This window comes from Agelaius tricolor, unplaced genomic scaffold (genome assembly GCF_023055355.1).
Source record: "Agelaius tricolor isolate 1412-34295 unplaced genomic scaffold, bAgeTri1.0.p SCAF_24, whole genome shotgun sequence".
In the NCBI taxonomy this organism is placed as follows: domain Eukaryota; kingdom Metazoa; phylum Chordata; class Aves; order Passeriformes; family Icteridae; genus Agelaius; species Agelaius tricolor.
Genome location: NW_027269284.1, coordinates 3,125,456 through 3,153,334, shown reverse-complemented (window position 1 = coordinate 3,153,334; position 27,879 = coordinate 3,125,456). Strand labels below are relative to the sequence as shown.

At 44.2% G+C, this 27,879-nt stretch overlaps 1 protein-coding gene across 1 annotated transcript; it reads left to right on the top strand.

Annotated features, from left to right (window-relative positions):
* The first annotated feature begins 1,004 nt into the window (after window positions 1–1,004).
* SUCLG1 (succinate-CoA ligase GDP/ADP-forming subunit alpha) lies at window positions 1,005–17,453 on the top strand. The gene is made up of 9 exons (XM_071447252.1): window positions 1,005–1,123; window positions 9,623–9,726; window positions 10,571–10,687; window positions 11,178–11,390; window positions 11,479–11,536; window positions 13,860–13,943; window positions 14,558–14,709; window positions 15,247–15,435; window positions 16,399–17,453. Exons 1-9 carry the CDS (start codon window positions 1,072–1,074, stop codon window positions 16,423–16,425), a joined length of 996 nt encoding a protein of 331 aa, XP_071303353.1. The 5' UTR covers window positions 1,005–1,071; the 3' UTR covers window positions 16,426–17,453.
* Window positions 17,454–27,879: the final 10,426 nt, after the last annotated feature.

Genomic DNA, 27,879 nt, shown 5'->3' with positions numbered 1-27,879 from the left:
TGGAGTCACGGAATCACAGAACAAGCTGAGTTAGAGGGGATTCCCAAGGATCATCCAGTCCAGCTCCTGGCCCTGCACAGCCCCATCCCCAGGAGTCACCCCCTGTGCCCCAGAGCATTGTCCAGACACCCCCTGAGCTCTGCCAGGCTGGTGCTGTGACCCTGCCCTGGGGAGCCTGCTCAGTGCCCAGCCACCCTCTGGGGACAGAACCTTTTCCTGATATCCCACACAAACCTCCCCTGACACAGCTTCAGGCCATTCCCTGGCTCCTGTCCCTGTCACCACAGAGCAGAGATCAGTGTCTGTCCCTCCTGTTCCCCTCACGAGGAATTTGTAACTGCACTGAGGTCTCCTCTCTGTCCCCTCCAGGCTGAACAGACCAAGTGCCCTCAGCCTCTCCTCACACGGCTTCCCCTCAGGGCCCTTCACCATCCTCGTGCCCTCCTTTGGGCACTCTCTGAGGGTTTCATGTTTTTGTTATCTTGTGGCACCCAAAGCTGTCCCAGCACTCGAGGTGAGGCCGCCCCAGCCCCGAGCAGAGCGGGACAATCCTTCCCTTGCCCGGCTGGCCATGCTGGGCCCGATGTCCCCGGCACAGGGATGTCCCTGCTGGCTGCCAGGGCACTGCTGGCTCACCTTCAACTTCCCACTGCCCAGGAGCCCCAGGTGCCTTTCCCTGGCACTGCTCTCCAGCCCCTCATTCCCCAGGCTGTCCGTACACCCAGGGCTGCTCCATCCCAGGTGCAGAATCCGGCACTTTCCCTGTTGAACCTCACATGGTTGGCGATTGCCCAGCCCTCATTTGCTGAGGTCTCTCTAGAGCCTCCCTGCCTTTGAGGGAGTCCAAAGCTCCCCGCAGTCACCGTCCCTGGCGGTGTTTGAGGACAGACTGACGCCTGTACCACTGTACCGTAGCGGTGCCGGGTGGCGGCTTGGACTCGCTGATCCCGGAGCCCTTCCCCACCCTCATGGCTCCCGTGCCTACAACACCCAGAAGGCCCCGCGGAGCCGCTTCCGCCGCCGGGGCGGGCCGAGCTCGGGTCCGCCGCCGCCGTCATTGCGGAGGGGACGATGTCTCGCTGCAGCCCCGCCGCCGCCCGCCTGCTCGGCCGCTTCCTCCGCCGTGAGTACCGGGACGAACCCTCCCGGCCCCGCCGCGGGGGCCGCGGGCAGCGCCGGGGCCCGGCCGGGCCGGGCAGGGCAGGGGCCGGGCAAGGTCACGGCGGAGCGCGGCCGGGCGCGCTCGGCCCGCGGGCAGCGGGGCGGGACCTGGGCTGTGCCCGGGGGAACCCGCGCTGCTCCCGGCGCTGCTCCTGCATCGCTGGGCGGTGGGAGCGGGGCAGGATCGCCCCGCTCGGGGCAGGGGCACGCCTGGCTGCGAGGGTGCTGTTTGTAAATGTGGTGGGAAGTTTCCCGTGCAGGGTGGGCGGCCGCACGTGTGGGGGCACCGGGAGGTTTTCTCGGCCTTGTAGCCCCGGAAAGGCTCCAAAGGGCAAGGGCCGGAGAGAGCTCCTAGAGCTGGGGCTGGAGGCCTCTGGAGGGCCGTGAATTACCCTGTGGTTTTAGCACAGCCTGGTAAAGTTCTTTCTGTTGCCAAGAAAAAGGTTGTAGATTTCCCTTTTTGAAGAATTCGAGCAGTCTGAGACTGGTACTTCGAAGCATTTAATATGTGTTGTTCTGAACATCACAATGGAAAATAAAGTGCTTTTCTCCTTTTTTTTTTTTTTTTTTTTTTTTCTTTCCAGTGTGCTTTTTCTTTGGCTGCATCCTCTTGAAAAGGAGACTTATAGCGATAGAAAAAGGATAGTGGCTTCAAAGTGAGAGTAAGTTTAGATTGGATATTAGGAAGAAATTCTTTGCAGGGAGGAAACTGGAACAGGTTTCCCAGAGAAGCTGTGGCTGCCCCATCCCTGGACATGTTCAAGGCCAGGTTGATGGGGCTTGGAGCAGCCTGGTCTAGTGGAAGGAGTCCCTGCCTATGGCAAGGGGTTGGACCGAGATGAGCTTTAAGGTCTTTTCCAACCCAAACCACTCTGTGAGATCAGTGTGGGTATGCCCAGGCACTAGGAATGTAAACAGAGAAATCTGTGCATTAATGTGGTTCTTGTAGCTGAAAATGAATGAACAAACTCAAACCTACTTCATTTGACTGCACATAAAGTGTTTTTGTCTCGCTGGGATGGTGACTTGCAGGTCAGGTAATGTGATCTTACAACCCCAGGCTGGTCTGAGTAGTTCCTGTGGCACACCTTCTGTCCAGGTGGATATCCATTCCTGCCTCTTGTTCTCCACAAGCAGGATAATAGAAAACTATTTATGCTGTTAATTTCTGCCACTTCAGCTTTTTGAATTGGCTCCCCTGGGCCCAATAAGAATTGGTTCTGATGGAGGGGAACAGATGGGAATGTAGCACCTTCCACTTTAGTATTATTTATATTCCCAGCAAAGCTACTCTTGAGTGCAGTTTTATGTGTTAAAACCCCACATTGTTCCCTTTACAAATAGCAGTAAGGGATTCAGGGAATGGTTATTAAAAGAGTCATTTTGAGGGGTAGAAAGGAAAAAGTGAAAGAAAAGAGGAAGTGGCTCAAGAAGTGTCTTTTTGCAGCTGTTCCTGAAGTCTTTTACAGAAACTCCTGCAAGATGAAATAGTCCTTCATTGCAAATCTTTGGTTTGATACTCTTTACCCTTTAAAGACTCCTGAAAACTTAAATTTGGGCTTTGCACATACATTTTCACCTAACAGTTAACATCTACTTCTCTGAGTGATTTGAAATCATGAGTGTCCAGTGTGTTCTGTTGAAAAAGAGATGCAAACTTTGTTTTTGTTGGTGCATTGCTGAAGGAAACATGCAGGGTTTGTATCCCTAAGGTTGAGATCAGGAAGCTGTGGAAATGGAGTATGAAATCTGTCAATAAATGGTGAGTGCTGTTCAAAGGTCAGCTCAGAGCTGGTGTATGGACAGAATCAAGAGAGACCTGTGCTTGAACTGACTGGAGAGTCAGGATGAGGGGTTCCATGTCCTGGATGTGTTAGAAGGCTTTGGAGAGCTCTTAGATTAAAAGATTACAGTAATTATGTGAGTAACCTTGGCAAAGGATTGCTGCAGAAATAACAACCCAAACTGAAGAATTCCTTAATTGTTTTTATATCAACAGTGTGGGGGGAGGAAAGCTCACAAAGCTTTACCTGCTCCCATTCTTGGTGGAGGGTACCTGGGGAAAAGCAGCTTGGCTTGCAGGAGGTACAGGATTTGTGTTGAGGAGAGACTGATTAGGAAAGAGAGATGTGTTGAAAGAACTGAAATTTTTCTGGATGCCATTTCCCACTGGTTGTAGATTTGTTTTAATGTGGTGGGTGTAGTGTAGGCATTGCATCTGCCCTTTGCAGCCTGATTAATTTACTTAATTCCTCAACTCCTATTTGATGGTCACAGACCTGGGTTTTAACAGGAATTTGGCAGGGGGAGGGTGAGAGAAGAGAACCTGGGCACTGATAAACAGGAATCCTGGAGTGCACAATCCTCTTAAACAAAGGATATTTTGAACAATCCCTCAATAGCATGAAGGCTTCTTTGTCATCCTCTGCTAAGGTAACTGATAACTTCAGGGCTGAGCTCTGGGGATGGGGTTATGCTCCTCTGCACTGCCAGGAGCTCCCCAGAACTGTTCCTGTTGTGTCTTCCTCAGGCCTTGCATTTGTTGCCAGAGAAAGGAGAGATAGTCATAAAAATGTAAATTAAACTTGTAGAAAGCATTGAAAGGAGCTCTGAGGAGCAAGCTGAAGGCCCATCACTGATGGGAGATAAAGAGGGGGGGCTGGGATGTGTATGTGGAAGAAAGATGCAGCCTTTTAAGCAGCACTCCTCATACCTCATACAATGGAAAATAAAGTGCTTTTCTCCCTCTTTTTTTCTTTCTCTTTTCTCCCTTTTCTTTTCTTTTCTTCCCTGAGCTTCCCCTGCACTGGCCTCCATTTTCCTCACTTATATTGGAGCTCCAATGTGATTTCTAAGGCTTTCTTCTTTCCTTACATAGGTTATAGAAAAGAAAAGGAGTATCTTCCATCATCTCCAAGTTCTGTGACTATTTCAAGGAGCAGTAGAGGAAGAATTTCACTTACCCTTCTTTCCTTAAATAGGTAATAGAAAAGAAAGGGAATATCTTCCTTCATCTCCAAGTTCTGTGGGTATTTCAAAGAGCAGTAGAGGAAGAATTTCAGTCTTCTGGCAATGTGTCAGCTCAGGTCATTGTGGAGAGGAATCTGCTGTTTCACCTTCCTCTTATACTGGGCTTGTTTTATGAGCAGCCTCAGATGCTACCTCAGCTTCCAAATGTCCTTTTTTTTTTTTTTTGTTTGGGGTAAATATGGGTAAGAAGGAGACACTTTGATTGGATTTATGTCCATAGGAAATCTTACATGAAGTGCTGATAATAGTAAGTTTTGAGCTTTGCATATTTTGGATGAAGAAGAGATTCAGCCTTTAATATCTGTGCTGTCACCTGCTTTGCACAACCCAAATAGAGAAGGGCTTGGACTGGATGGCCTCTAAAGGTCCCTTCCAACCCAAACCATTCTGTGATTCCATGAAATGTAGCTTGAGTTGCAATGTTTTAAATGACATTTGTGCCTGAGAGGTGTTGCTGCTCAAGGAGGGCCTGAAAGCTCAGTGTAAATGTTATTTAAATACCCTGTGTGCTTTAACATACCTTGTAAATGGATCAGTTTTCTTTTTAACATGTTAATTCCTGTTTGGACTCCATGATAAATAAGAGGGTATTTTTCTAGAAAGCCTTGTTAATTGTAATGCACAAGTGAGCTTTAAGTCCTGCTTGAGCCTTGGGATTGTGAGATGTTTTTCCTAAGAGGTAAATGAGGTGGATTTTTCAGTTATTTGTACTGCAGTGAGTTCTGCTCTTGGCTGGGGCCTCGTTGCCTGGAAATACCAGAGGAGCCAGCAGCAGTGTGTGGTGTTGGAGGGACTCTGTCCCTTAATTTCTAATAAGGTTTCTTGACTCTAAAACAGCTGGTGTTCCATATACAGGCTAATGCCCCACTGCTAAATTTAGATACTGCTTTTCAAATCTCCCCTGAGACAGCAGGGCTTGGGTACTTGAGCTCTTTTCATAACTGGTTTTCTGTACAATGGGCCAAAGTAGGCTCCTGCCACAGTACATCTCACTTTTTAGCTAAGTAGAAGTTAAAGTACTGAAAAGCCAAAATAAATAATCTTGTTATTTGTATATAGCTCTATTTTTAAACCACAAACTGAACAGGGGTGGGGCAGAAATGAACATTGTGCCTGGGAAAGGTTGTCCAGTCTCTTATTTTATTTTTAATATACTTTGCTAAAGGTCTGTTACAGGCCTCTGTTGGACATGGTAATGTTATCTTAGAACTCTGACTTGATGAAATGTAACATTTTCCCTGTGCTTTTGGGAAGAGTTGGATTTGATAAGACTTGTCCTTATGCTCTAGGACTTCATCTGGAGCCTTCACCTTTGTAACTTGGCCTGTAATTTAGATGTGAGCATTAAAATAGCATCACCAATGGGTTTGGCCTTGCTGGTTCACAGCTGAAGAACATTTTTAAATTTTTTTTTCCTCCAGTCTTCATGAAGCAGCATTCATTTACACCTAAGCACCCAGATTTTTGTTTTTGTTAGGAAAATCAATTGTCTGGATTGATTTGGAAGTTGTGAAGCAGGTCCTGGGTGGAAGTTGAGACTTGGCTTCTATTTCTGACTCATACCTGCTGTGAACTTGGGCATGCCATTTCCACTTTCCACCTGTTTCCTTCTCATCTTGTATCTGTCTTAACTATTGAAGTTGCCAGCTGCTTGCACCCAGGGCTTGCTGTTTGTGCCACGTGGAGCAGGAGCTCATCCTGCCCCATGGCCCTGCTGCTCCCCCTCTGCTGATAACTGGGGCAAACCTTGCCTGCTGCAGGCAGGGCAGGAGCACAAGTACAGAGCTGTAGCCATTTGAAAAACCCCAGAAACTCAGACCCATCCAGCCCAGAGATTGCAAGGTGATTTTGAGGGTTTTTGTCCATAAATCACTTCAAAAATATATTGCTCTCCAGACATTTGCCCATGCTAAGCTGCCTGCCTCTGGAGACAGCAAAGGGCTCAAATCTATAGCCAGGATTTTTGAACCAGCTGTGTTTTCTCTGAAGGAAGGCCATACAGTAATGTAAGAAGCACATGGTTTTCAAGGGTAAATCCATACAAAGCTTAAACTTTAAGCTGCTGTTTAGATATCAGTGCCTAAAGTTTTGGGGTTTTTTTTGGTAGTTTAGAAAATGCTCAAAAGCTTTTTATCCTTGAAAAATATATTAATGCTGTCTTCTGAAAATGGAGGATTGGCAAACTTAAGCTTTCAAAAACATTTTTGTGCAATGTTATAAATATCTGAAAATAGATCTGGAATGAACAGTTGAACTGGGAGCGTGCAATTGCTGTAAGGTGTAGAGAAATAAATTTGTCAGTTTGTCAGCAACAAAGAGACTGTGGAGTCTCCCTCACTGGAGATATTCAGGAACCATCTGGACACAATCCTGTGCAATGTGCTGTAGGATGACCCTGCTTGAGCAGGGAGGTTGGACCAGCTGACTGTAATCCCTGACCCATTCTGTGATTTTTATTTTTTCCAAGGTACTGAAATTGCTCAGTGACAGACAGGTGGCCAGCAAGCATCCCTCTCTTGGCAGGTGGATTTGTCAGTGGCTGGGCACAGACTCTGTAAAACTTAGGTCTGGATCACTTTATGTTGCCTGTTTGTTCTTTCCCCTTGCAGGCCCATTTTCAAACAGTCATTGCCATTCTCCTGGAAGCCTGCAGTGTTCTCCCCAAGGCCTTGCTGGTGGTAAGGACTGTAACAGCTCCTTCTCAAGGGGAATATCATCCTCTGCTGTGCTCAGGGCTGGGTGTCACCAGGCACATCTTGTGACAGTGAAGGATTGCCCGAGTGGCTGGGCTCAGGCAGATAATTCCCTGCTCTCCTGACCAGCATTCCAGTTGTTCCTGGTTTTGTTTTGCCTCTCCTTTGCTGGAGGCAGGCTGCTCTTCACCAGATGTGCCTTTGAGTTGATTCAGGTGCAGGGCCTTGCAGCCCTGCCTAAGAAGACCAAGTCCTCAGCCTAGGACAAAGATCATCCTGTGCTGTCTTCTGTAGCAGTGGCTTCTCTCTCCCCTCCCACAGCCAGCCTGGTAGCCTTGTTCATTAAATCTCAACCTTAGACATATTCTCATAAAATCACAGAATCACAAAATACTTTGGGTTGGAAGGTGACCTTGAAGATCATCTTGTTCCACCCCCCTGCCATGGGCAGGGACACCTTCCACTAGATCAGGTTGCTCCAAGCCCCATCCAGCCTGGCCTGAAACACTCCAGGGATGGGGCAGCCACTGCTCTGGACAACCTGTGCCAGGGTCTCAGCACCCTCACAGTACAGGGGTTTTTCCTAATATCCAGTTTAAATGTTCTCTCTTTCATTTTGAAGCCATTTCCCCTTGTCCTGTCATTACATGCCCTTGTCAATAGTTTTGTTCCATCTTTCCTCTTAGGTCCCTTCAGGTACTGAAGGGAATTGAGTCACCCCAAAGGCTTCTCTTTTCTAGGCTGAGCAATCCCAATTCTCTTAGTCTTCCCTCATAGCATCCTCATAGCTCCATCCCTCTCATCAGCTTCCTGCCCTCCTCTGGATTGACTCCAGCAGCTCCAGGTCCTTCCTGTGCTGGGTCCCAGAGCTGGACACAGCCCTGCAGGTGGGGTCTCACCTGAGTGGGGCAGAGGGGCACAACCCCCTCCCTAACCCTGCCCATGCTGCCTTGGATGCAGCCCAGGAAACAATTGGGTTTTTTATAGCTTTTCCTAAGGATTTCACATGGATTTTGTCTGTTACTGCTTTGTATTTCCTGGCAGAACGAGTTCTGCAGCAGTATTTGTGGTGATTTAGGTTGGAACCCTGCAGGTCACTGAGCTCAAGTGCACTTTTGCCACTTTGCTCACAAGTTTGCTGCATCCTAGTCTGTTCTTTTCTGTATGGAGTTTGACTTTGTGTCTGTGTGAAGTTGAGGATTTGCTGCAGCTCCTTAGAGAACATCAGAAGGTGGCTGGAGTTAAACCCTGGGTTTGCCAGCACTTTCTAAGAACAGAGTAAGGACTTTAGGTTTAGCAGTAGCACTGATGTGTGTAGGCTGCTTCTGGCATGGTTTGGTTTTTCTGTTCACTCCTTTGAATACAACTGAAGCATAAAAGCAGTGTAGCACTAAACTTTAGTTGGCAAGAGAGAGCCCTGAAGCTCTGATGGAAATGTGTGTGTACGTGGATCTTAAAAAGTTTCTGCAGATTTACTAACCTGTATAAATTCTGTATTTATAATAATTTAATAATGCATCTTACCAAATTCTGTGTATTATCATAAAGATACTTTTTTTTTTTTTTTTGCTTTTTTCTCCTTAAAAGCTTTTACTCCCTTCCTAAAAAGAGAAAAAGGAAAAAATATTCCCTTGTTCAGATGTGCCTGAGTATGTATATGGAATATTTTGGGGACCATGATTCAGGATCTGTTTTTTGATTTCAACTGCACTATTTACTTTCTTGCTAAAGTTTTAAAAGAGCTAAAGGAGTAAATAGTAACATATTGATTTATACATTGAAGATCCTGTATTAGGATTGTGCCTTCCCAGGGTCACTCTATGTATAAATTAAGGTTTCTATGTCAAACACTTGCAGGGAATAAATTGGTTCTGATCCCCTCAAAACTGTGCTGTGTGAAAAAGCATATGGCAATAAATGTAGGTGTGCATCCTATTTATACCAGAAGCCTTTTCTCATCTCAAGCTTTCTTCTGTGATAACATTCTGTGCATTTGCTGTCATCATTCCTTTCTCTTCAGCACAGATGCAGTCATTCCCCTTGGCTTTTTGTTGCCAGCACACGCTGTGCTCTTTTTCTACAATTGTGTTGTCTTGTTTTCTTCTCTCAGCACCAGAGCAGTGAGAACTAAATTGAAAATCACTCTAGTGGAGTATCTGGAGAGCTGTGTTTCCTCTTGAGCCCAAATGTGATGCCATAGCTAGCAATCTGTTGGGAAAAGATCCCTTGCTGTCTTACATAGCATCAGGTTTTTCCTGGGCTGAGGGACCCTCGAGCTCCTCAGTGTCTCTCATTGTCTGCTCTGGACTGTGCTCTGTTCACAGGAGGTGTCACATAGTACCAGGGCTGTAACAGCCTCAGGATTTTAGCTCTGCTTTGTCACTTTGCACAGTGTCTGAGAAGATAAAAACGAGTTTGTTTGCAAATGAAAGCAGTACTTAAGAAATTATTTCTGTCTCTCAGGAGGAATCCTGATATTGAGTACTCAATATGAGAAACCTCTCCTAATTTCTAGTAAATGGAGTAATTGGCATAATAGGGTGAGCTACAGGTGTTTAATGTCCTAGCCTGACAAGCACTGAATGAGGCTTCAGAGCTGCTTTTGAAAACATGAGCTGCTCATGATTTTTTGATACAAGCATTGATTGGTATGCACTTACTTGGTAGAACCTTTTTTGACTCAGTCTCTACCAAAGGAGTGGATTAATGGTTTGTGCTCTTTTCTCTTTTCTCTCCAGTTCAACAGAATGGAGTCCGACACTGCTCCTACACAGCATCCAGGAAAAACCTGTATGTTAACAAGAACACAAAGGTTATCTGTCAGGGTTTTACAGGCAAACAGGTATGGCTAGAAGTTATTTTTTCTATCAGCCTTTCAGTCAGAAAGTTAATTGCTCAGAAAATATAGTTATATATGAAATGGATTATATGTTGCCTTTGTCTGTGCTGATAGGAAGCTGGAATTCCTTCACCATCAGGAAGATCCCTGTAGTTGACATTCTTTGGCCCAAATACTTGTGCACAATCTTGAAAGTTGATTTTGAGTCACCTCTATTATAGTGTATTTCATTTTTGTTTTTTATATTGTATACAGCTGAAAGGGTTTCCTTGTAAAAGGCTATTTGCAAAAAAAAACCTGCAAAAACCTACCCATTTTCAAAGTGCTTCTTTCACAAATCCATTTCAATATCAATGCCTATAAACTAAATTTCTCTTCTTATTTTAGGATATTTAATAATTTTCTCAGATTCACTCTTTTACACATTTGCAGGTAGAGAAGGCTGCTTTTGTAAAACTATGAGCTAGTCATGGATGAGCATGCTAATTTCTATTTCACTGTAGTGTTTGTCACTGTAGTGTTTGTCATCTGCCAGACTTGATGTGGGAAAGAAACTGTGTCTGCAGGTGTGTTAGCAGCACACACAGAATACCCTTGAGCATGAAACTACAGTGCTATGATTGAAAAACAAAGAGAGCATATTAGCATATTCCAAATGCATTTAAAACATGTGGATGCACTCTCCAAAATATCTGATTATATATATATGTGTAGTGAAAACTTCCCTTCTTACTGCAAATTTCAGTGACATAAATTGCCCTTCAGAATTATAGATAACATCAAAGTTTTTGGTTAAGTTTATTTGCTATTGCATGCCTTCTAACTTTACTTATTTTGTCTCTCATAGGGCACCTTTCACAGCCAGCAGGCATTGGACTATGGCACCAATCTAGTTGGAGGAATTTCTCCAGGGAAAGGGGGAAAAACTCATCTAGGTCTGCCTGTGTTTAATTCTGTGAAGGAGGTAATTTGCAGCAGTGACTGGAGGGCACAGAGTTTAAAGCTGAAGGGCTCCTTATTTCATTGCTCACAATATTTGAGCTGTGGATGTCACTGGGCACAGAGTGAAACAGAAGCCTTGTAAAAGAGGGAGCATTCAGGATGCTCAGGCACCAGTTTGGCTTTCACTGTGAAGTTCACAGAGCCTGGCTACACTTGCTTTATGAATGCAGCTAGTTTCTGATTGATTCTGCTGTGCATGGTGAATTTTTATCATCTGTTATGTAAGAGTATTCATGATGGTGATCACGGGGCAGATCCTTCCCAGACAGTGGTCAGTTCTCAGTTCCCTGGTTGTGCCCCATCTTCAGGGAATTTAACACTTGCTGAGATTATAATTGATTCAGACACATCCTTAATTCATGCCTGAGAGTGGATATATTTTAAATGCCTTGTTGTCAATTCTCTTCAGCCCCGCTAAACGCACGACGTGTTTTTTCTCGTGCCCCTTGCAGGCCAAAGAACAAACGGGTGCTTCAGCCACTGTCATCTACGTCCCTCCCCCGTTTGCTGCTGCTGCCATCAACGAGGCCATCGATGCAGAGATGCCCCTGGTGGTGTGCATCACCGAGGGCATCCCCCAGCAGGACATGGTGCGCGTCAAACACCGGCTGCTGCGGCAGAACAAGACCCGCCTGGTGGGCCCCAACTGCCCCGGGGTCATCAATGTAAGTGAGCTCTGCCTTTGCTCCAAGGCTGAACTGTTCCTAGTGCTGCTTTGAATGGTCCATCTGACTTCTCCCACTCTTTCCTTAGCCTGGAGAATGTAAAATTGGTATCATGCCTGGTCACATTCACAAGAAGGGAAGAATTGGTGAGTTTTTGAATATTTATGCGTCATCTAAAACACAAGTTTGGTGCTCTAGTGTTTTTCCTTGCGAGGCATGGCACATCCTGCCCTGGAGAGAGTTGAGAATACTGTGGGACAGCTTGTCTGTCCTCAGTTTGTACATGAATTTTAGCATTATCAATCCTGAAGGCCCAAATCTGGAATTCTTCCATAGTAGACACTGGGTGCTGATGGTGAAGACAAAGCAATTGCAGATTCCTGTAGGTAATGTGATTGACTTGGTATCTTCAAAGGAAAGCCTTGAGGAAACTTCATTTTTCTTGGGATTTGAGAGCACTAAGCTCTCCAACATTATTCCTTCCAACAGCTTGGCTGCTTGGGACTGGGATCCTACTCTTCTAGTGATCTCAGTACTACACCAAAGAGAAGAGACTACAGACAAGTTAATAACATAATTTAGACAACTATGAAACCATCACAAGTGGAAGTGACAAATATACCCAATATTCAGGCAGTGTGGTAAAGGGCAGGAAGGCAGTGACTTGTTCATAAGCAATGTTGGTCACAGCCCCTGTGTGTGATGAGTTACACACCCTGTGTGTGTGAGTTACACATGTGCAAGTCTCTTGTCCTGACTTCTGTTAGCTCCTTGTTGTAAACTATAGATATAACAACTTGATTTTTTTTATTTTCAAATAATGCAGTTCAGGAGCTGTAGAGAAATTTCTTCTGAAATGTCCATTTGTACGTAGGTAGAGCTTCAGAAATATTGCACATGCTGCTGTTGCCTGTCACCAAGGTAACCAGTTTCACTTGGTCACAGTAGTACCCTTTGCAGCATTACCTTTGTTTGTGATGGAAAATGTGTTTATTGTGGGAAAGCCTGTTCAATGCTGTTGAACTACAGGGACTCAGTGCATTTTCTTAGCATGAGGAGCTCCCTCTGCTATGTAACCACTTCTGTCTTGAGACTAGACTGCACCTAAGGAATGCTGGAGGATGTGTTAGCACTCATGTTCCACCTCCAGCTTTCACAATACCCATAAACCTGGAATTGAAAAACCAAATGGCTGCAATTATGCCCTTTATAAAAACCAGAGACATTGCTCTATGAGTGTAAAAGGGAACATCAGCCAGTGTTGCTCTAAACTCCCTTCTGAATCAAAGTTCTGTTCTGATTTTCTAAATATATACAAGAAATGTGTTGCAGCCACAAGTTATTAGAATCTGAATGCAAGGCACATCGAGTGCAAAAGAATATTCAACATCTTGAATCCAGTAGCTCTGCCATTGCTGGAAATGTTTTCAATGGTGATCCAAGAATCCAGGAATAAAAATGTGGATTTGCCACCCTCCCAGTTTCATCTAACGTGTGACCTATGGTGATGTGTTCTCCAGCTTTCTATTACTGTGAGGCATCCAATAATTAAGTGAATATACTGTGATGCAAGGTATAAAAATAGCCACAGTCTTTGGACTTTCATCTGTAGCTTCTCTGAGGCAATCTGATCTTAGTGGTAAACAGGGAGGCCTTTTCAAACATAGCAAGGAAAAAACCCTGTGCTAGAACACATCTGAGCTGGCCAACAGTGTAAATAGTTGATAAAACTAAGGTTCTTAGTCTAGTGGTGTATTTCCTCCTCTGTTCATGCAATCTATGCATTATATTCCTTGTTATATGGCTTGAAATAGATGGAAGATGGTGTCTGTTTTTCCTGAAAACCCTTCCTTTTGTAGTACTAACAGAAGTCTCGACTTGAAAAATGAACAAAAAGCCATGCAAATATTTTGCCCCTGCTCAAAGTTCTGTGCTAACTTCCACCCTGAATTTAAAACTGGGTCTCTTGTAACATTGTCATGTAAATGCCAGGTGTGTTCTGTAGAGAAGCAACAAATACCTTAATAGTGATAACTTGCATTTGTGCAGCATTTTCCTGTTCTGGAAGATATTTGTGTGCCTGGCCATACTGGGGATGTGATTAATACAGAATTATTTTGTTAACTGTTCAGCTGCAGCTCTGTTTCAAGTCCAGTGCATCAGCTACTGACATACAAGATAAGAAGTATTTTCTTTTATTTGCTTTTCAGTTTTCTTTCCTGGTAAGGCTTTATCATGACAAAAATATTATTTATTTTCTGGGCAGCTTTAGTCCATTCTCAGTTAAGTGTCAAAAGAGGAAAACCAAGAAAGAGTACAGAAATAATCTTACAGAGTGTTTTGGCAAGGACAGCTGGAGAACCTGGAATCTCATGTTGTTTACTGAGGTGATTTTCATTACTATGAGAACAGCTGCCTCTAGTTATGTGCTGTGTTAGTGGTAAGTTTATCTTCTTTTCTTTCCTCAAGGTATTGTGTCAAGATCTGGAACCCTGACGTACGAAGCTGTTCATCAGACAACACAAGTTGGGTTGGGGCAGTCTTTTTGTGTTGGTAGGTTCCCTCAGAATCAGCCTCTTGGACCTAGACTAATCTGCTTTTCCTTCACAAGTGTACATCCAAAAGAATTCCTTTTTTGCAAGTGTAGAATTTGCTGAATGGCAGTTGTGTTGAGAAGTGAGATCCCTGTGTGCTGTGAAGAGTACAGCTCTTCTCTGATTTCCACATCAGGTTAATAAAAGCCTTAAGACCAGCTTTGAACAGAGAACTGCCAGCAAATACGTTGTCAATTTGGAAACAGACTGTCCCAAGAAGTTTAGTTCTAAAGGATTAGGGCATTCTTAGGCATTTAGTTGGGTATGTTAAGTAAATATAGTTTTTGTACACCAAAATTCTGGAGTTGGCATCTTGGTCCTGCTGTGTTCATAACATTTTGTTGATGGTTTGAAAGATGAACACTCAGATATCAAAGCTTTGTGTGAATTGTGGGGGAGGTATTTGGAGCAGGAATTTGACATGCTCTGACTTGGGTACAGCCTTCAGAGCTGCCTGTCTTATGAGCCTGTGGGAATACTCCTCATGCTGAAATTTACTTCTAAAATTCAATTGTAAGTGCAATATCTTTATCCTGAGTTACTCTTCTCTTGTGGTTTTAATATTTTTTGTAGGTATTGGAGGTGATCCCTTCAATGGAACTAATTTTATTGACTGCCTCGATGTCTTCCTGAAGGATCCTCACACTGAGGGGATCATATTGATTGGGGAGATTGGAGGAAATGCTGAAGAAGATGCAGCAGCATTTTTAAAAGAAAATAATTCTGTAAGTCTTAAAAGACCATGCTTCCAGACCCTTTATAGTTAGCCAGGTTCTTTTGCCACACCAAGGAAAACTCATTTCAGTTTCATCTCTATTTACAAAAAACACAGTCATGGGTTTTTTAAAGAAAAAGAGTTGAAATTAAGAGTGTTGTTGAGGTTGGATTCAATCTTAGAGGTCTTTCCAGCCATGTTCTGTGGTTCTGTGAAGGGGAGAGCATTGTCAACTTTGGAATTTTATTCCTGTGACAATATTTGTAGTGATTTTTTTTTTTTTTTTTTTGTAGTATACATGGTCTGTAGAAAGATTTAAAGTTTGTTTGCTTCTGGTTTATGATGATTATCAGGAGAGGAGGTACTCCACACTTCTTTGTCCAGTGTGAGCTGTTTAATAACTTTGCCTGGCGAGTTGATATTTAAACAAAAAATGAACAATTTAAATAAAAAATAAACAAAATAAAGATTAACAAAATGAGCGGTTTGCCACCTGGAACTGCTTTTCCTCTCACCCTCTTCCACATAACACATTTATCTCTTCCAGGGCCCCAATGCCAAGCCAGTGGTGTCCTTCATAGCTGGCCTGACAGCTCCTCCTGGCCGGCGGATGGGCCACGCTGGAGCCATCATTGCTGGGGGAAAGGGGGGAGCCAAGGAGAAGATTGCAGCCCTCCAGAGTGCAGGGGTTGTGGTCAGCATGTCCCCTGCCCAGCTGGGCAGCACCATCTACAAGGTTGGTTCCTCAGGCATTGGCTCATCTAGAGCAAGGAGCCACTTCTGAGGGAATATGAGCTGGGAGTCCATCTCCTACTCAAATACTCTGCTGCTGTGAACTTGCTTAAACATAAGAACTCTCTTGGCTGGACAAGTTAAAATTACTGCATAAAAGATATGTGCACACAGTTTTATTTAATATTGTTTTATAGAAAAGTAAATTAGCAGAATAGAGAAGAGATTACATTCTGTTTCAAGTGTAGCTACTTGTTGAAATTGTTTTCTGGATGCAAAGAGCCTGAATTAATGTAAAATATGACAACATTATTTCTAAATAGGGTATTTGAGGAAGGAGAGCCTTGGCATATAATTCAGAGTTATGGTTGAATATATGCTGCTGATAAACTGAGGTGTGGAATGGGATTATTTGCATTTTACTTAATTCATATCCAAAAAAGGGGATTGCTTCACAGCATGGAGGAGATGCATAATTCAGCTCTGTTAGGTATTTTTTGTTTCCTGTGGTGACTGTATAGTACAGCATCTCCACAGGCTGCTGTGGGATTCTTCCCTTCTTTTGTTGTGCTTTTTCTTTACTGAAATGAAAACCTTGATTTTGTTGCTTCCCTGGCTTGAGTCCTTTACTGTAAGGATTCTACTACAGTTCTGATGCAGAATTGGTGTTTTTCAAGCCTGTTAATGCTGTTTCTAGGAGCAAATGGTTCCTTGACAGCATTTCAGTCTGGCAGTGACTACAGTCTGGCTTTCCAGAGCTGGCTTGTTAATGTGAGGTGGGAGAATGCTCAGTTTCCTTTCCCCCTAACTTGCACACTTTATGCTTTTTATATTTTAATTTTTAATACGAATTTTTAATTCTTAACATCACGTTTCCTAAGATACATACAAAGTAATTTGAAATAGAAAAGAATAATAGAAGCATTTTCTGTTTTCCCTGCTGGTGACATCTGTGTGCTCTTTGCAGGAGTTTGAGAAAAGGAAATTGCTGTAAGAGAAGACACTTTGGAATACTTTCTCCAAAACACCAGTGCAGCACCTGGCCTCCGCTTATCTTATGTCTGCTAATCTTCAGTTGCCCCAATGTCTTGACATTGGTCAATGAATTTGACTGGGAAGCCATAAACCTCCTGGCTAAACCTGTTTTGGTATCTCCTTGTTTCAGACATTGTCACCCTGTTGTAAATCACAGCAAATTAATAAATCTACTACTAAATCTGATCCATCCTTTGAATTCCTGAAGCAGAGCCGTTTCTTCGGTCATCATAAACAAAATCTTTTGTAACTTAAGCACTGCCTCTTTTTAAGGTGAAGCTGCTTGTAGAGCTGCTTTTAAGGATCAAGGCACTGACTTTATGCACATACCACATCTTGGTTTATTTTTAAGAAGTCCAGTCCTGCTCGTTGGTTGCTGGCCAGTACCGTACCTTTGAACAATAGGCCAAAGTTTCCGTCCATTAAACCAAAGCTGCTGGATCTGGAGGGATTGGTGTTGATCCACATAGCTGGATATGCCTGAGGTCCAGACTTTCTCTTCAAGGCTGATTAGCCCTGCACAGTGCAGTCCTCTACTGCCAAGGAATTCTGTTTGTTGTGTATAAAATGGAATTGTTACTGATAAAAATTAATATAATTTCACATGCAAAATATGTACTCAAAATTGTCTGTAACTATGAAGATGATTTGGTCTTTAGCTGACTACCCTAATTTCCACTTTATCTTAACTAGCATTGCACTGCTTGTATTCTGAAATCTAAGTAACAATGGGACATAGTGGAGAACAATTATTATTCTCTAGAAAAGAACATAATAACTTTCTTGTTAACCACTCCCAGCACCGTAATGGATACCCCTCTTTTTTTTTTACTGTGGATATAGCCCAAGTATTGTGTCTATCAGTGTTGCAAGTTTCATCAGGATGGATTAAACCCCAGATTGCTTTATGTAGAGGACTGAAAGTTCATGTAACCTGGCACTTGTTTAAAGCTAACCTTGTCTCCTATAAAGGTGCTGTTACAAAAACCCGTGTTGTTATTTATTTAAAACTGTTCTTGGTTTTCCCTACTCAAATAAATCCCTGTGGAATTTCTCTTCCTGAAGCAAGCAGGTGTGTCAGTACTGACATTTGCAGCTCCTAGAGCTAAGCCCTGGTGAGGTGCATAAGGTACAGGTCACATCTGTGCACACTAAAGGTGGATTCATGCACTTGATGTATGGTCTGGCACCAGCCAGGTGCTCCAGCCTTGGGACACAGAGAGCAGGTGCTGCATTGTTCACCTTGGCATGATTTGCTGAAATGAACCTGACACCCTGTCACTGGACAGCTGAAAGCAGCATTGAGCAGTACATCATTTGATAGAGCCTATGACAGCAGAGAAGGGGTTTTTTTACTAGATCTGCTCAGTTTTCTGGTGGTGCTTGTTTTAATCTGGAGCAAAATGACGGGTGCCCTTTAGAGACATAGCACTGCTAAATTGTCTCAGTCTGTGCAAGAGTGCAGTTCCTCAGCACTGAGTGTCAGGGAGCTGCAGGCAGGGTTCTTATGAGCCTGATAATCAGAGTAGCTCATGGCAGTGCTGTGCTGCTGCCCTTTGGGATGGGCAGTGCTCTGTGATGAACTGCCTGAATTCCATCCCTGTAACAGATGCTCTTCCAGGACAGCTGAGGTGGAGGGAGTTTCCTGCTAGGGATTGCTCTTTGGAAGCTCCTTTAGAGGCACCAGCTATTTCAGAAGAGAGCTATAAACTCCAGTGATTGCTGTATCCTGAGGAAGTGTTTCCTTCTGTCTTGAGGTCTGAGGCTGGGTTTAGCAATTCAGCCCTGGTTCTGAGGTTTGCAGCAGTGTCCAGGGCTGTCCCTCAGCAGCTGCTGGATCTGCTCCAGCCTGGGCAGCAGTTTGTGCTAACCTGGCACTGATGTCACCTCAGAATGGAGAAGGACCCTGTCCTTTGATAGAAAGGTTTGCTTTGCACAGTTTTTTCTTGCTGCCTAAAAATGTGCACTTGACAAATATCACTAATTAATGACAGCATCTCTTTGGAAAAAGTTCACATCTGTTTAGTACCATATGTTCTTGTGGATAAATATTTTGAGTGATCTGGAAAATTGTTTATTTATTCTTTTTTTAAAGGCAAAACTTAAATTAGTGTTGAGCCTTAAAGCAGTTGTTACTTTATAACCTAGTAGTTAGAATAACCTATATAACTATAACCCGGTATAACCCAGGGAGTTTTTATGTGCAAGAGAAATGCTGCCAATGTTGGTTTCCATATTTTGTGCAATAGTCATTTTTGTGTTTCTTGATCTACACTTGACAGTGGTGTCAATCCATAAATCACTTTGACTTTTGAGAGATGAATTCTGTAAGTTCATTTTGGTCAGGGAAATTTATTGCCACGCTGATTTTCTTCAACAAAAAGAGAAGGATGTAGAGCCCCTTGGGCTTTTTCCTCTTACTGGACAATACTTGGTTCTGGATGATCCCTAACATTTTCTAGTGGCTGTATTCCCTGGTAGCAGCCAGGTGTCAATGCAAACTGGGCCAGAAAATGCCAGGATCTGAGCCATGAGAAATACATTTCAATAAGAACTTCAGACTGCCTTCTGTGCTGGTGGTTTCAAGGCAATGCCCAACTTGTGGGGTCCAAAGTCTTAATATTGCTGAAAGTGTGGAATTAAATCTTGTGCTCCAACATAACTATTTGCTCAGTTTACCTCTGCCTTCCTTTTCCCACTGCCTGGTGCTGGTCAGGATTAGATGACAGCTTTTCCTGGGAGGGTCTGTCACACCATGGGCAGGAGCCTGCAGGTGATCCTGGAGGGTGGCAGAAGGAGCTGTGCTGCTGCTCTGGATACCTGGCAGCAGCAGGTTCTGGGTGTTGTACACAGTGGGCTGCTCCTCCTGGAGCATCTGTGCAAGGCTGGGAGTGCTGGGACAGCCTCTAGCTTTGGGATGACTAGAAATAGCTGGTGAAGAGGGAAGAGTACAGGTTGGATGTTTTCCACAGAAATTTTAACAGCAAAAAAAAACCCCAAAAAGTCTTGGCCATCAACTTGCAGCACTCCAAGTAGCAATTAAATTAGGTTTGTGCTGTTGGCCATATTGCTAAATAATTATTTTTCCTGAGTTATTGAATAAGGGGTTAAAACTGTATTTCTCTATCAGAGATTATACCCCAGCAGAGGGTGGTGCAGTTAAATTAAGGCTACAGGCAAGAGCATATTTGGGAATTGCTGTTTGATTTGCATCCAGCCTTTGCTCTGTGCAGCCCAAGGCTCTGAGGACCCTTCACAGAGGCTGACTGAGGTGAGTGGTGGGGGTGAGGTATTCCATAATGTAGGGTAAATAAATAATGCACAATCCTGAAATTATCTGCCACTTCCTCCTTTCCTGCCTGGGGTCTATGATGAGCCTCAGAGCCCTGTGACTGAATGTGTGATGGAGGTGATTCTATGATACAGGAATTAAAGCCTGTTAGGTTCCATTGCTAGGGAGAGGTTACTTCATCTGAAGTAACACCTCACAGAGCTCTCTTTGTATCTCTGCGAATCTGGTTTAGTGTTGAATTGATCTGAAATCAATGCCAGCAATTTTGGAAAATTTCTTGACTCAGAAATGCTGCAACTCAGTTTTCTAAGGATATTTGTCAGCTTGTCCTACTTGAACTTGATGTTCAAACAAGATATTTTCCTAGAAGTGGAATCTGAGAGTTTTGCTCAAGTTAAAAAAACTCAGGGAGATTGCTCAGAGTTGCACCACGTGGGGGGATAGAATGTAAGAAAATCAAGATGGTGCAGAAGGCAATCTCACACCTGAGGAGTTGCAGCTGTACTAATCACCAAAGATTAGGAACAGCCCTGCCCTTAACAGGCCACAGCTGTGTCCAATAAGGATGAGTGCTATAAAAGAGTGGGTTAGCTGAGTGAGGAGAGTTAGAGTTTGTTGGTTGTGCTATGAAGAAAAAGGAGTCAGTGCTGTGAGGAGATGCCCATGAGAAATCACCAAGAAGGTATGGAACTTTTGCAATAAGATGACAGCAGCACCACGGTTGTGTTTTGTTTGTTTGTTTGATGTGTGTGTGTATGGTGTGTTTGTTTGTTTTTTGTTGGTTTGGTTTGTTTGGGTTTTTTGGGGTTTTGTTTGTTTGTTTTCTGTTTTTTTTTTTTTTTAATGTGGTTTTTGTGGGTTTTTTTTTTTGGTAGCTCCAGGTCCCTCCTGACATTTGTTGGACCTGCTGACCATCCATAGCTCACTCACAGGACTCAGACTCAGACAATTCTCTGCCACTCAGAACATCCAAAAACTCTCATTAAATCTAACTTTATTACTGCAGCAGTGACATGATCTCAAAAGAAAAGGCAAGAGATGCCTCTCTGTTTACAAAGCTACATAAATTTCTAGGACTGGGAGTAAACCTGTGTTTCTGTGCTGTAATGAGCAACCACAGAGTAGTGTTGGTGCTGGAGCAGGAGCAGTATCCTGTAACGATGTCTGTGCTGTGCAGATACATAATTGAGGGTCTCTTAAAACCTGTTTTGTTGCTGTAAAAGGCAGCACAGCAAATTTATAGCTTCCAGCACACCTGTAACATTATGAGATAGTTGCTTTAAAAAACCCCACCAGCCTCCCAGCCTGCTCCTTTCCGTTTGCTGTTGTGCTCTTTAGGTGGCAGGTTTTGACTCCAAAACGTGGGTTTGGCTCCTGCTCTGAACTCAGCTCAAAGTGTGCTGGAGAAATAAAAGATGGAAGCAAACCACTGCCACTTTATTCTTTTTCTGTGTTTGATTGATTTATGATCATATCTGTTTGTATGAGTTGTAGAGATGTGTTAAAGAGCCTGCCTGGTTTTCTCATGGTGTTCTCACTACACTCATGATGTTGAAATGTCTTCTTGCTTCTCTTGCTTTATGTTGTCTGAATTGTGTGGCTTTGGCAGTCAAATGGGACCTGCCTTAGAGAAATACCTGCCTTCCTTTTAAAACAGGCAAGAAAGGGCTCAGACTGTTTGTCCAAGGGCTTAGCAACTCTGACTTTACTTTTTTTCTCCACTTTGTTTGCTCCTTGGGAGAGAAGCATCCTCTGTGCTGCTATGTCCACCAGGCTCTGTGACCTCCAGGGCTATGGGTCAGCTGTGTCCTCAGGGCCAGCTGGGTTTAGTTGGAACCAACCCATTCTTGTGGGAAGTGTCCCTTCCCAAGGCAGGGGGGTGGGACAGAATGATCTGAAGTCCCTTCCAACCCAAACTGTCACCAGCACATTTTCTGGAAAAATCCCCTTGCCCAGGATTTTTCTCCTGGAAAGCTGAGAAGCCTCAGAGAAAAAGGAAAGCAATATTATCTGATTGCTTCTCCTGTGTTTTGCTGCTTTGGAATGTGATTGGAGATTGTTTATGCAACAGGTGGTTGTTTGATTGGTTTCATGTGAATTGCTTTAACTTAATGACCAATCACAGTCAGGCCGTGTCAGGACTCTAGAAGGAGTCACGAGTTTTCATTAGTATCTTTTAACCTTTTGTCTGTATCTGTTCTCTCTTCTTTAGCATAGTTTTAATATAGCATTCTTTAATATAACATAGATCATAAAATAATAAATTAGCCCTCTAAGAACATGGAGTCAGATTCATCATTCCTCCCAATGATGGTGGGCCCAGAAAATACCACACCCAAGCCATTCTGTGATTCCCTGATTTGAGGTCTGAAGTGGCAGCCCTTGCATGGAAGAGGCTGCCGGGGCTCTTGTAGGCCAGGAGCTGTGCCTGGGGACAGCTGCTGTGTGTGTGGAGGCAGCTGGGTGCCTGTGCAAGTGTCTCTGAAGGATCTGTACCCCAAGGGATGGTGCCTTGCTCAAGGCCACCCTCTCCTCCCTTGTTCTGCTTTCAGACTGGCAGTCTGATTACTGACTGGAGCCCTGGCTACAAGGAGGAGAAGCAATAGCAGGAGATTGAGCCTCCAGTCATTTCACTCGTTTAACTGAGCGTATTTTATTTATCTTTCTGTTGGCAACCGTTATGTTTGTTCAAGACAGACACTAAATTTTTTTCTTCCCCAGAGTATAGATGACTTGGATGTAAATCCAACCCAAACTCACAGATGCCAGCCTAGACTGTGGCTCTGCCCTGTCCTGAAACATGGAATCTGGGGCAAGATCCATATCCACATCCCAAAGTTTAGACGTGTGGTAGAATCCAGAGCTTGGGGAACATGTAAGAAACAGGGCAAAGACAGCAGAACCTCTGAAATGGTGACATTTCAGGCATGTTTGATCACTGACCTCTCCTGGTCAGAGCACAAACTTGGGCACCCTCACCTGCCTGCAGGGCAGCTTGGCTGGCTCTGCCTGGAGCTGCAATCTCCCTCCCCTTGGCCCAGGGACTTTCCCAAAGTCCTGCTGGAAGTCAAGCTGCCACTCCCACACCTCAAAAAGTCACCTGAGCTTTCTTTCCATTTTTAAATTGGTGCCATTTTACTCAGTATGCACCATGTCATCCTCATTCCTTGTGCATTGAAAGAGCAGCAGATCCTTATTTTTCAATTTGTCCTATTTATGGTACAGCCCATTTCTGTTGCAAAAACACAGTTAATAATTTATTTAATGTGTCTTTTATAAAACACTTGAGAATGCCAAGATCTGATTTTGTACAGGGAATGAAATCATACAGCATTAATCCACTCTTTCGTGCAATGATGGAAAACAATATAATTAGAAGCCATCCTTTCAGCCTGGAAATTGTAATTGGATTGTCAGTTTTATGGCATCAGCCTTCAAAGGCTAAACAAGAATTAGTCAACTAAAGAAAATATGCTCAGCTTGTTTCCAGCAGGGGCTGTCTTCAGTGGTTAACTTTAGGGGTTATTTTGTTGTTTGTTCATTTTTTTTTTATTTGCTGCTGGCAAATAAGGCATCCTTAGAGGCTTAAAACATGGATTTTTTTTTTCCTAGGGAAACCTGCTGTGGTGCTAGTCACTGAAGCACCTGCAGTCCTCCTGTCCCCTTTGCTTTCCACCTTCAAGTTTGCTTGGAGCACCTCTGGGGGTATCAGTGATCCTGAGGATCAGATTTTGAGATTTGGTGGGGAAGCCAGTGCACCCTAGATGGGGGTGATACAGCTATGGCAAAAATGAAAGAAAATACCTCAAACCCCAAAAATGGGGGTGTTGGAGAGCGACAGGGGCAGAAGAGAGCAGGCAGCAGGGGAATGGTGGAGGGCAAAGGGCTTGCTTGTATTTACTGCTCAACCATTTAACCCGCATTGAAGTGCAGAAAAGAAATTACTTCTCAAGGTATTTATTAGCTCTGCTTATGAAAAATGGTAGAAATTATCATGTGTGAAACACTTAATGAGAAAACAGGCTTCTCCTCCAGTGGGAATCACAAAATCCTTAAGGCTGGAAAAGGCCTCCAAGATCATCAACTCCAACTGTTAACCCAGCACTGCCAGGTGTCCGCTAAGCCATGTCCCTTGGCACCACATCTCCCTGGCTTTTGAACACTTCTAGGGATGCTGATTCCACCACTGCCCTGGGCAGCCTGTTCTGATACCTGACCACCCTTTTCTGCGAAGAAATTTTTCCTAATTTCCAATCTATTTGGAGCTTCTTTCTACCCCTGCCAGCCAAGAGTGAGGGTGGTGTTTGGACCTGCAAAGCTATGGAGGTATCTCAGGGCATCTCCTGCACAGTGCTTGGTGTCCCAGCAGCCTGTGGGCATGGGTGTTCTTCCTTGAGGAGCACCACCCTCCTCTCCTCTCCTTAACCTTGTCTGGTTTCCCAGATGGAAAGCTGTTCCCAGCTCCCTCCAGACCAAACACCACATTGTGAGCTTATACAGTAAGGGCCCATTTGAATTTTTTGTCAGACAGTTAAAAGTGAGACTTTGGCCAGCACTGCATATTCTCATAGAGACATTGTTACCTTTGTTTATGGTTAAATAAACCCGGTAACAAACACAGTCTCTTGAAAATGCTCCTACCCATAAATTTGAGATCGTCCATTCTCTCCCCAGCCTGTGAGGCTTTGCAATCATCCTCACTACATCATTGTCCCACAGACAGGGCTGGGGACCCTCCCGTGACAGCTTTATGGCTGATGCATGAAGAACGAGCTGTTGCTCCTTGCAAATTATTTTCTAGATTGCCACCAAAGTATACATCATTGTGTCATGGGATGGCAACTGTATTAAATCTGGTCAGATAGTTAGGGTGGGTTGCTGTCATAAATCAGCCCCTGCCTGCCTGCCTTGTTGTGGTGGAAATACAATCAATACTTGTTGCAGCACTCTATAGAGTTAAAGACATTTCTTTTTGCAAAACAAATTTTTAATACTTCTCCAATTCATTAACATCCTGTCTATTCAGTGCTTTGAAAAAACCCCAAACACAACCTCTCAGAATCTTCAATAACGCATCCCTAGGAACATTTGGAAGTTGTTAAAAAGGGGAATTATTTGATCATGATAAGAAAAGAAGGATGAGAACAGCTCAGCTGAAAAGATTGTGTTGTCAGTTCTGATTTAATGTGTGAATAATGCTTGCAGGATGGGGAGAACATCTTCTGCTGGATAGATTATTTTTATGTTGTTAGAGTGCTGGGATTTACAGTTTCAAACCATGTTTCTTTTTTTCAGAGGATAGTTGTAATGAGCTGGGGTTTGTCTCATTCCCCTTGACTATAAGGGTCTCGTTCTGCCAGGCATGCAGAAGCCTGAAGATGGTTTGGATTAGAGGAACTCAAAGTTTAGACCAAAAGCCCTGCTGCCAACTCCCAAGTTCTTGTTGCATGCCTTGTAACTTCGTTCTGCTCCCTCAGTGCCCAGCTGCAGGGGCTGGAAGGGTCCCTGTGAGGCTGCCAGCCCACGGCAGGGGCTGTGTCCCCATTGGGAGGGACACTCTGGGAGCTTGTACCCCAAGGCTGTGGAGAAAAGCAGAAATACCTGACCTGCCTGCAAGCTGGGAGCTCAGAAATGGAAATGAGGAGAGCTCTGCATCCTCTGGAGTAGAGACAGAGCAGCCATAGAGGCCTTTTGAAGGGTTTCCTTTTGTCTTAGGTTACAAAATGTAGCTGGGGTGTGTACTCTGTTCCCATCTGTCAGAGGTGGGGCAGCTCTCTGCTGTTCATTGGGCAGTTTTCTTTATCACTTCCACAGCCAATCCTTCCTCCAGGAGATCTCTGCTGTTCATGGGCCATTCATTATTAATTCTCTTCTGTCCATGGGCCAGTGAGTGTCCCTGCAGGGCTGATCCAATTCCATCATCCCATGGGGAGATGCTCTGCCCAGGGGAGGAGCCAAGCATTCCTACCTGGATCCAATCTGAGGTTTGGGACAGCACAGCAGCCTTTGCCCAGTGCATTGCCAGAGGAGCAGCTTCTGCTGCCCTGCATTGCCAGAGGGAGCCCAGGCCCATCTCCAGCAGCCCTGGAGCTGCAGAGGAAAACTCCCCCCTTGTGCAGGATCCCTGCTCCAGCAGAGCCACAGCTGGCACTGCAGGAGGGCTGAGCCCCCATGGGATGGGGCTGTGCCACCCCCTGACACACAAAGGGGGGCAGGGCATGGTCTGACTCTGGCAGTGTTTTATTTTGGTGGTTTTTTTTTTTTTTTTTTTTTGCTATTGCATTTGTACTTTTAATTTTCCTGGTAAAGAACTGTTATTCCTACTCCCATAGCTTTTCCTGAGAGCCCCTTAATTTAAAAATTATAGTAATTCAGAGGGAGGGGGCTTGCATTCTCCATTTCAAGGGAGGCTTCTGCCTTCCTTAGCAGACACCTGTCTTTTCAAACCAAGACACCTTTGCCAAGGCATGAGCAAGGAGACAATTCTTTAGAAGGTTCAAGGGCTGGAATTCCGAGGACCCTTCCTACCTTGCAGCAGGTTCCCGTCTCTGAAGCTGCAAAGCAATGTGGCCAAAGCTTCCAGGGAGGTTCTGAACAAGGAAGAAATGGAAGAGTTTTGTTCCTGACCACACCTCTGCAATCAATGTGAGTGAGCTGCCCCAGGTCTGGGGGCTGCAAGGTGACAAGAGATGGTTTCCAGCTGGTTCACAACCAGAGAATGGTTTGGACTGCAAGGGCCCTTAAAGATCAGCTGGATCTTCAAGTCTTACCCAAAGGCTGGATGAGGCTTGAAGTCATCTGGTCTAGTGGGAGGTGTCCCTGCCCATGGCAGGAGGGTTGGAATGAGGTGATCTTTAATGTCTCAACCCAAACCATTCCATGATTCTGTGATAAAACACCCTGTTCCCATGTGGCTGGACAAATATCCAGATCTGAGTATCCCAAGGATTCAGGTTTGTGGAGATTTTTCAAGGATTGCACAGCCTGGACTCTTCCCAGGCAGACTCTTTCATGTCCCTATATGAGCCAGGTGATTAAAGAGAGGATGAGAGTAGCAGCTTGCTGTTATTCCATTTGGAAGTATTTCTATCCTATTCACTTGTTTGTTTTATGTGTATTTTTTTCTGGCTGGACAAGTGAATTCCAGCCTTAGGATTTGAATATTTTGTTCTCCACAGATGCAGCACTAAAGATCAGATAATAGATCCCAGGCAGCAGAGTGTCCTGCAATGGCAGGAGGCCACAAAAATTTGATTAATTATTTGAGCCACCTCTGGTGCATCTACTGTCTGCATCAAACCATTCCTGCTCTCTTTCCTATGGCCTGGCAAGGCTCTCTTGTGCAAAATATGAAATAAGCACACCTGTAATTAAAGCACTGCTTCCACAGTGGGACAGTTTAAATCCTGCTCATCAGGAATAAGGATATTGATATCCTGGTTATTAATAACTTATCAAATAATTGATTTTTTTTTATCCGTAAGACCCTAAAAGCTCTTTAGAAACTTTACAAACTAGCAAATGATCCCTTAGAGGATGTTTTAGGAGACTGTAAGATGGAGCAGAAGAGGAAGAGAAATCTGGTGGTGTGAACAGTTGGCACAGAAGAGGAAGAGAATACTTTTGTTCAGCTCCAGGTTTAGGTGCCTAAATTCACTTTTTGACAAATGTAGAAGTGGGATTCAACTTTCCACATGGAGATGCCAAATAGGCAAATCTTCCACGTGGGGCTTGTGAATATGATGGAGTGCTCTTCCACAGCACCCGTGGGAGATTCATGGGCTAAAGGAGAGCAGATGGAGGTCAAGGAAGGCAGCCTGAGACATCAGCTGCTTGCCAACCTGCCCCTGTGGTCTCCACTGAGACTGAGAGAACCAGCTAGTTCCTGTATTTGGATGCCAAAATGTGTCTCTTGTGCTGAATCCCATTTTTAATGTTACTAAAAAAAAAAAAGGGGGGGGGGGGTGTATCTGAATTTTGACATGGAAAATTCCATGTTCCTTAACTGACTTCCTTCTTTGTGTGTTCTGTCAGGCTGCCTGTCTGTCCAAACTGGCCAGCATCTGTGCTTCTGTGCTCTGTGGCTGTTGAGGAGATCTGTGCTGGCAGAGCAGTCTGTCC

What these genes read in the sequence shown, in the direction of transcription:
- SUCLG1 (XM_071447252.1), top strand. Translation starts at nt 1,072, where the DNA reads ATGTCTCGCTGCAGCCCCGCCGCCGCCCGCCTGCTCGGCCGCTTCCTC. An exon ending in TCACAAGAAGGGAAGAATTG is followed by an intron (nt 11,537 to 13,859) that starts GTGAGTTTTTGA and finishes TCTTTCCTCAAG; the next exon opens with GTATTGTGTCAAGATCTGGA. An exon ending in TTTTAAAAGAAAATAATTCT is followed by an intron (nt 14,710 to 15,246) that starts GTAAGTCTTAAA and finishes TATCTCTTCCAG; the next exon opens with GGCCCCAATGCCAAGCCAGT.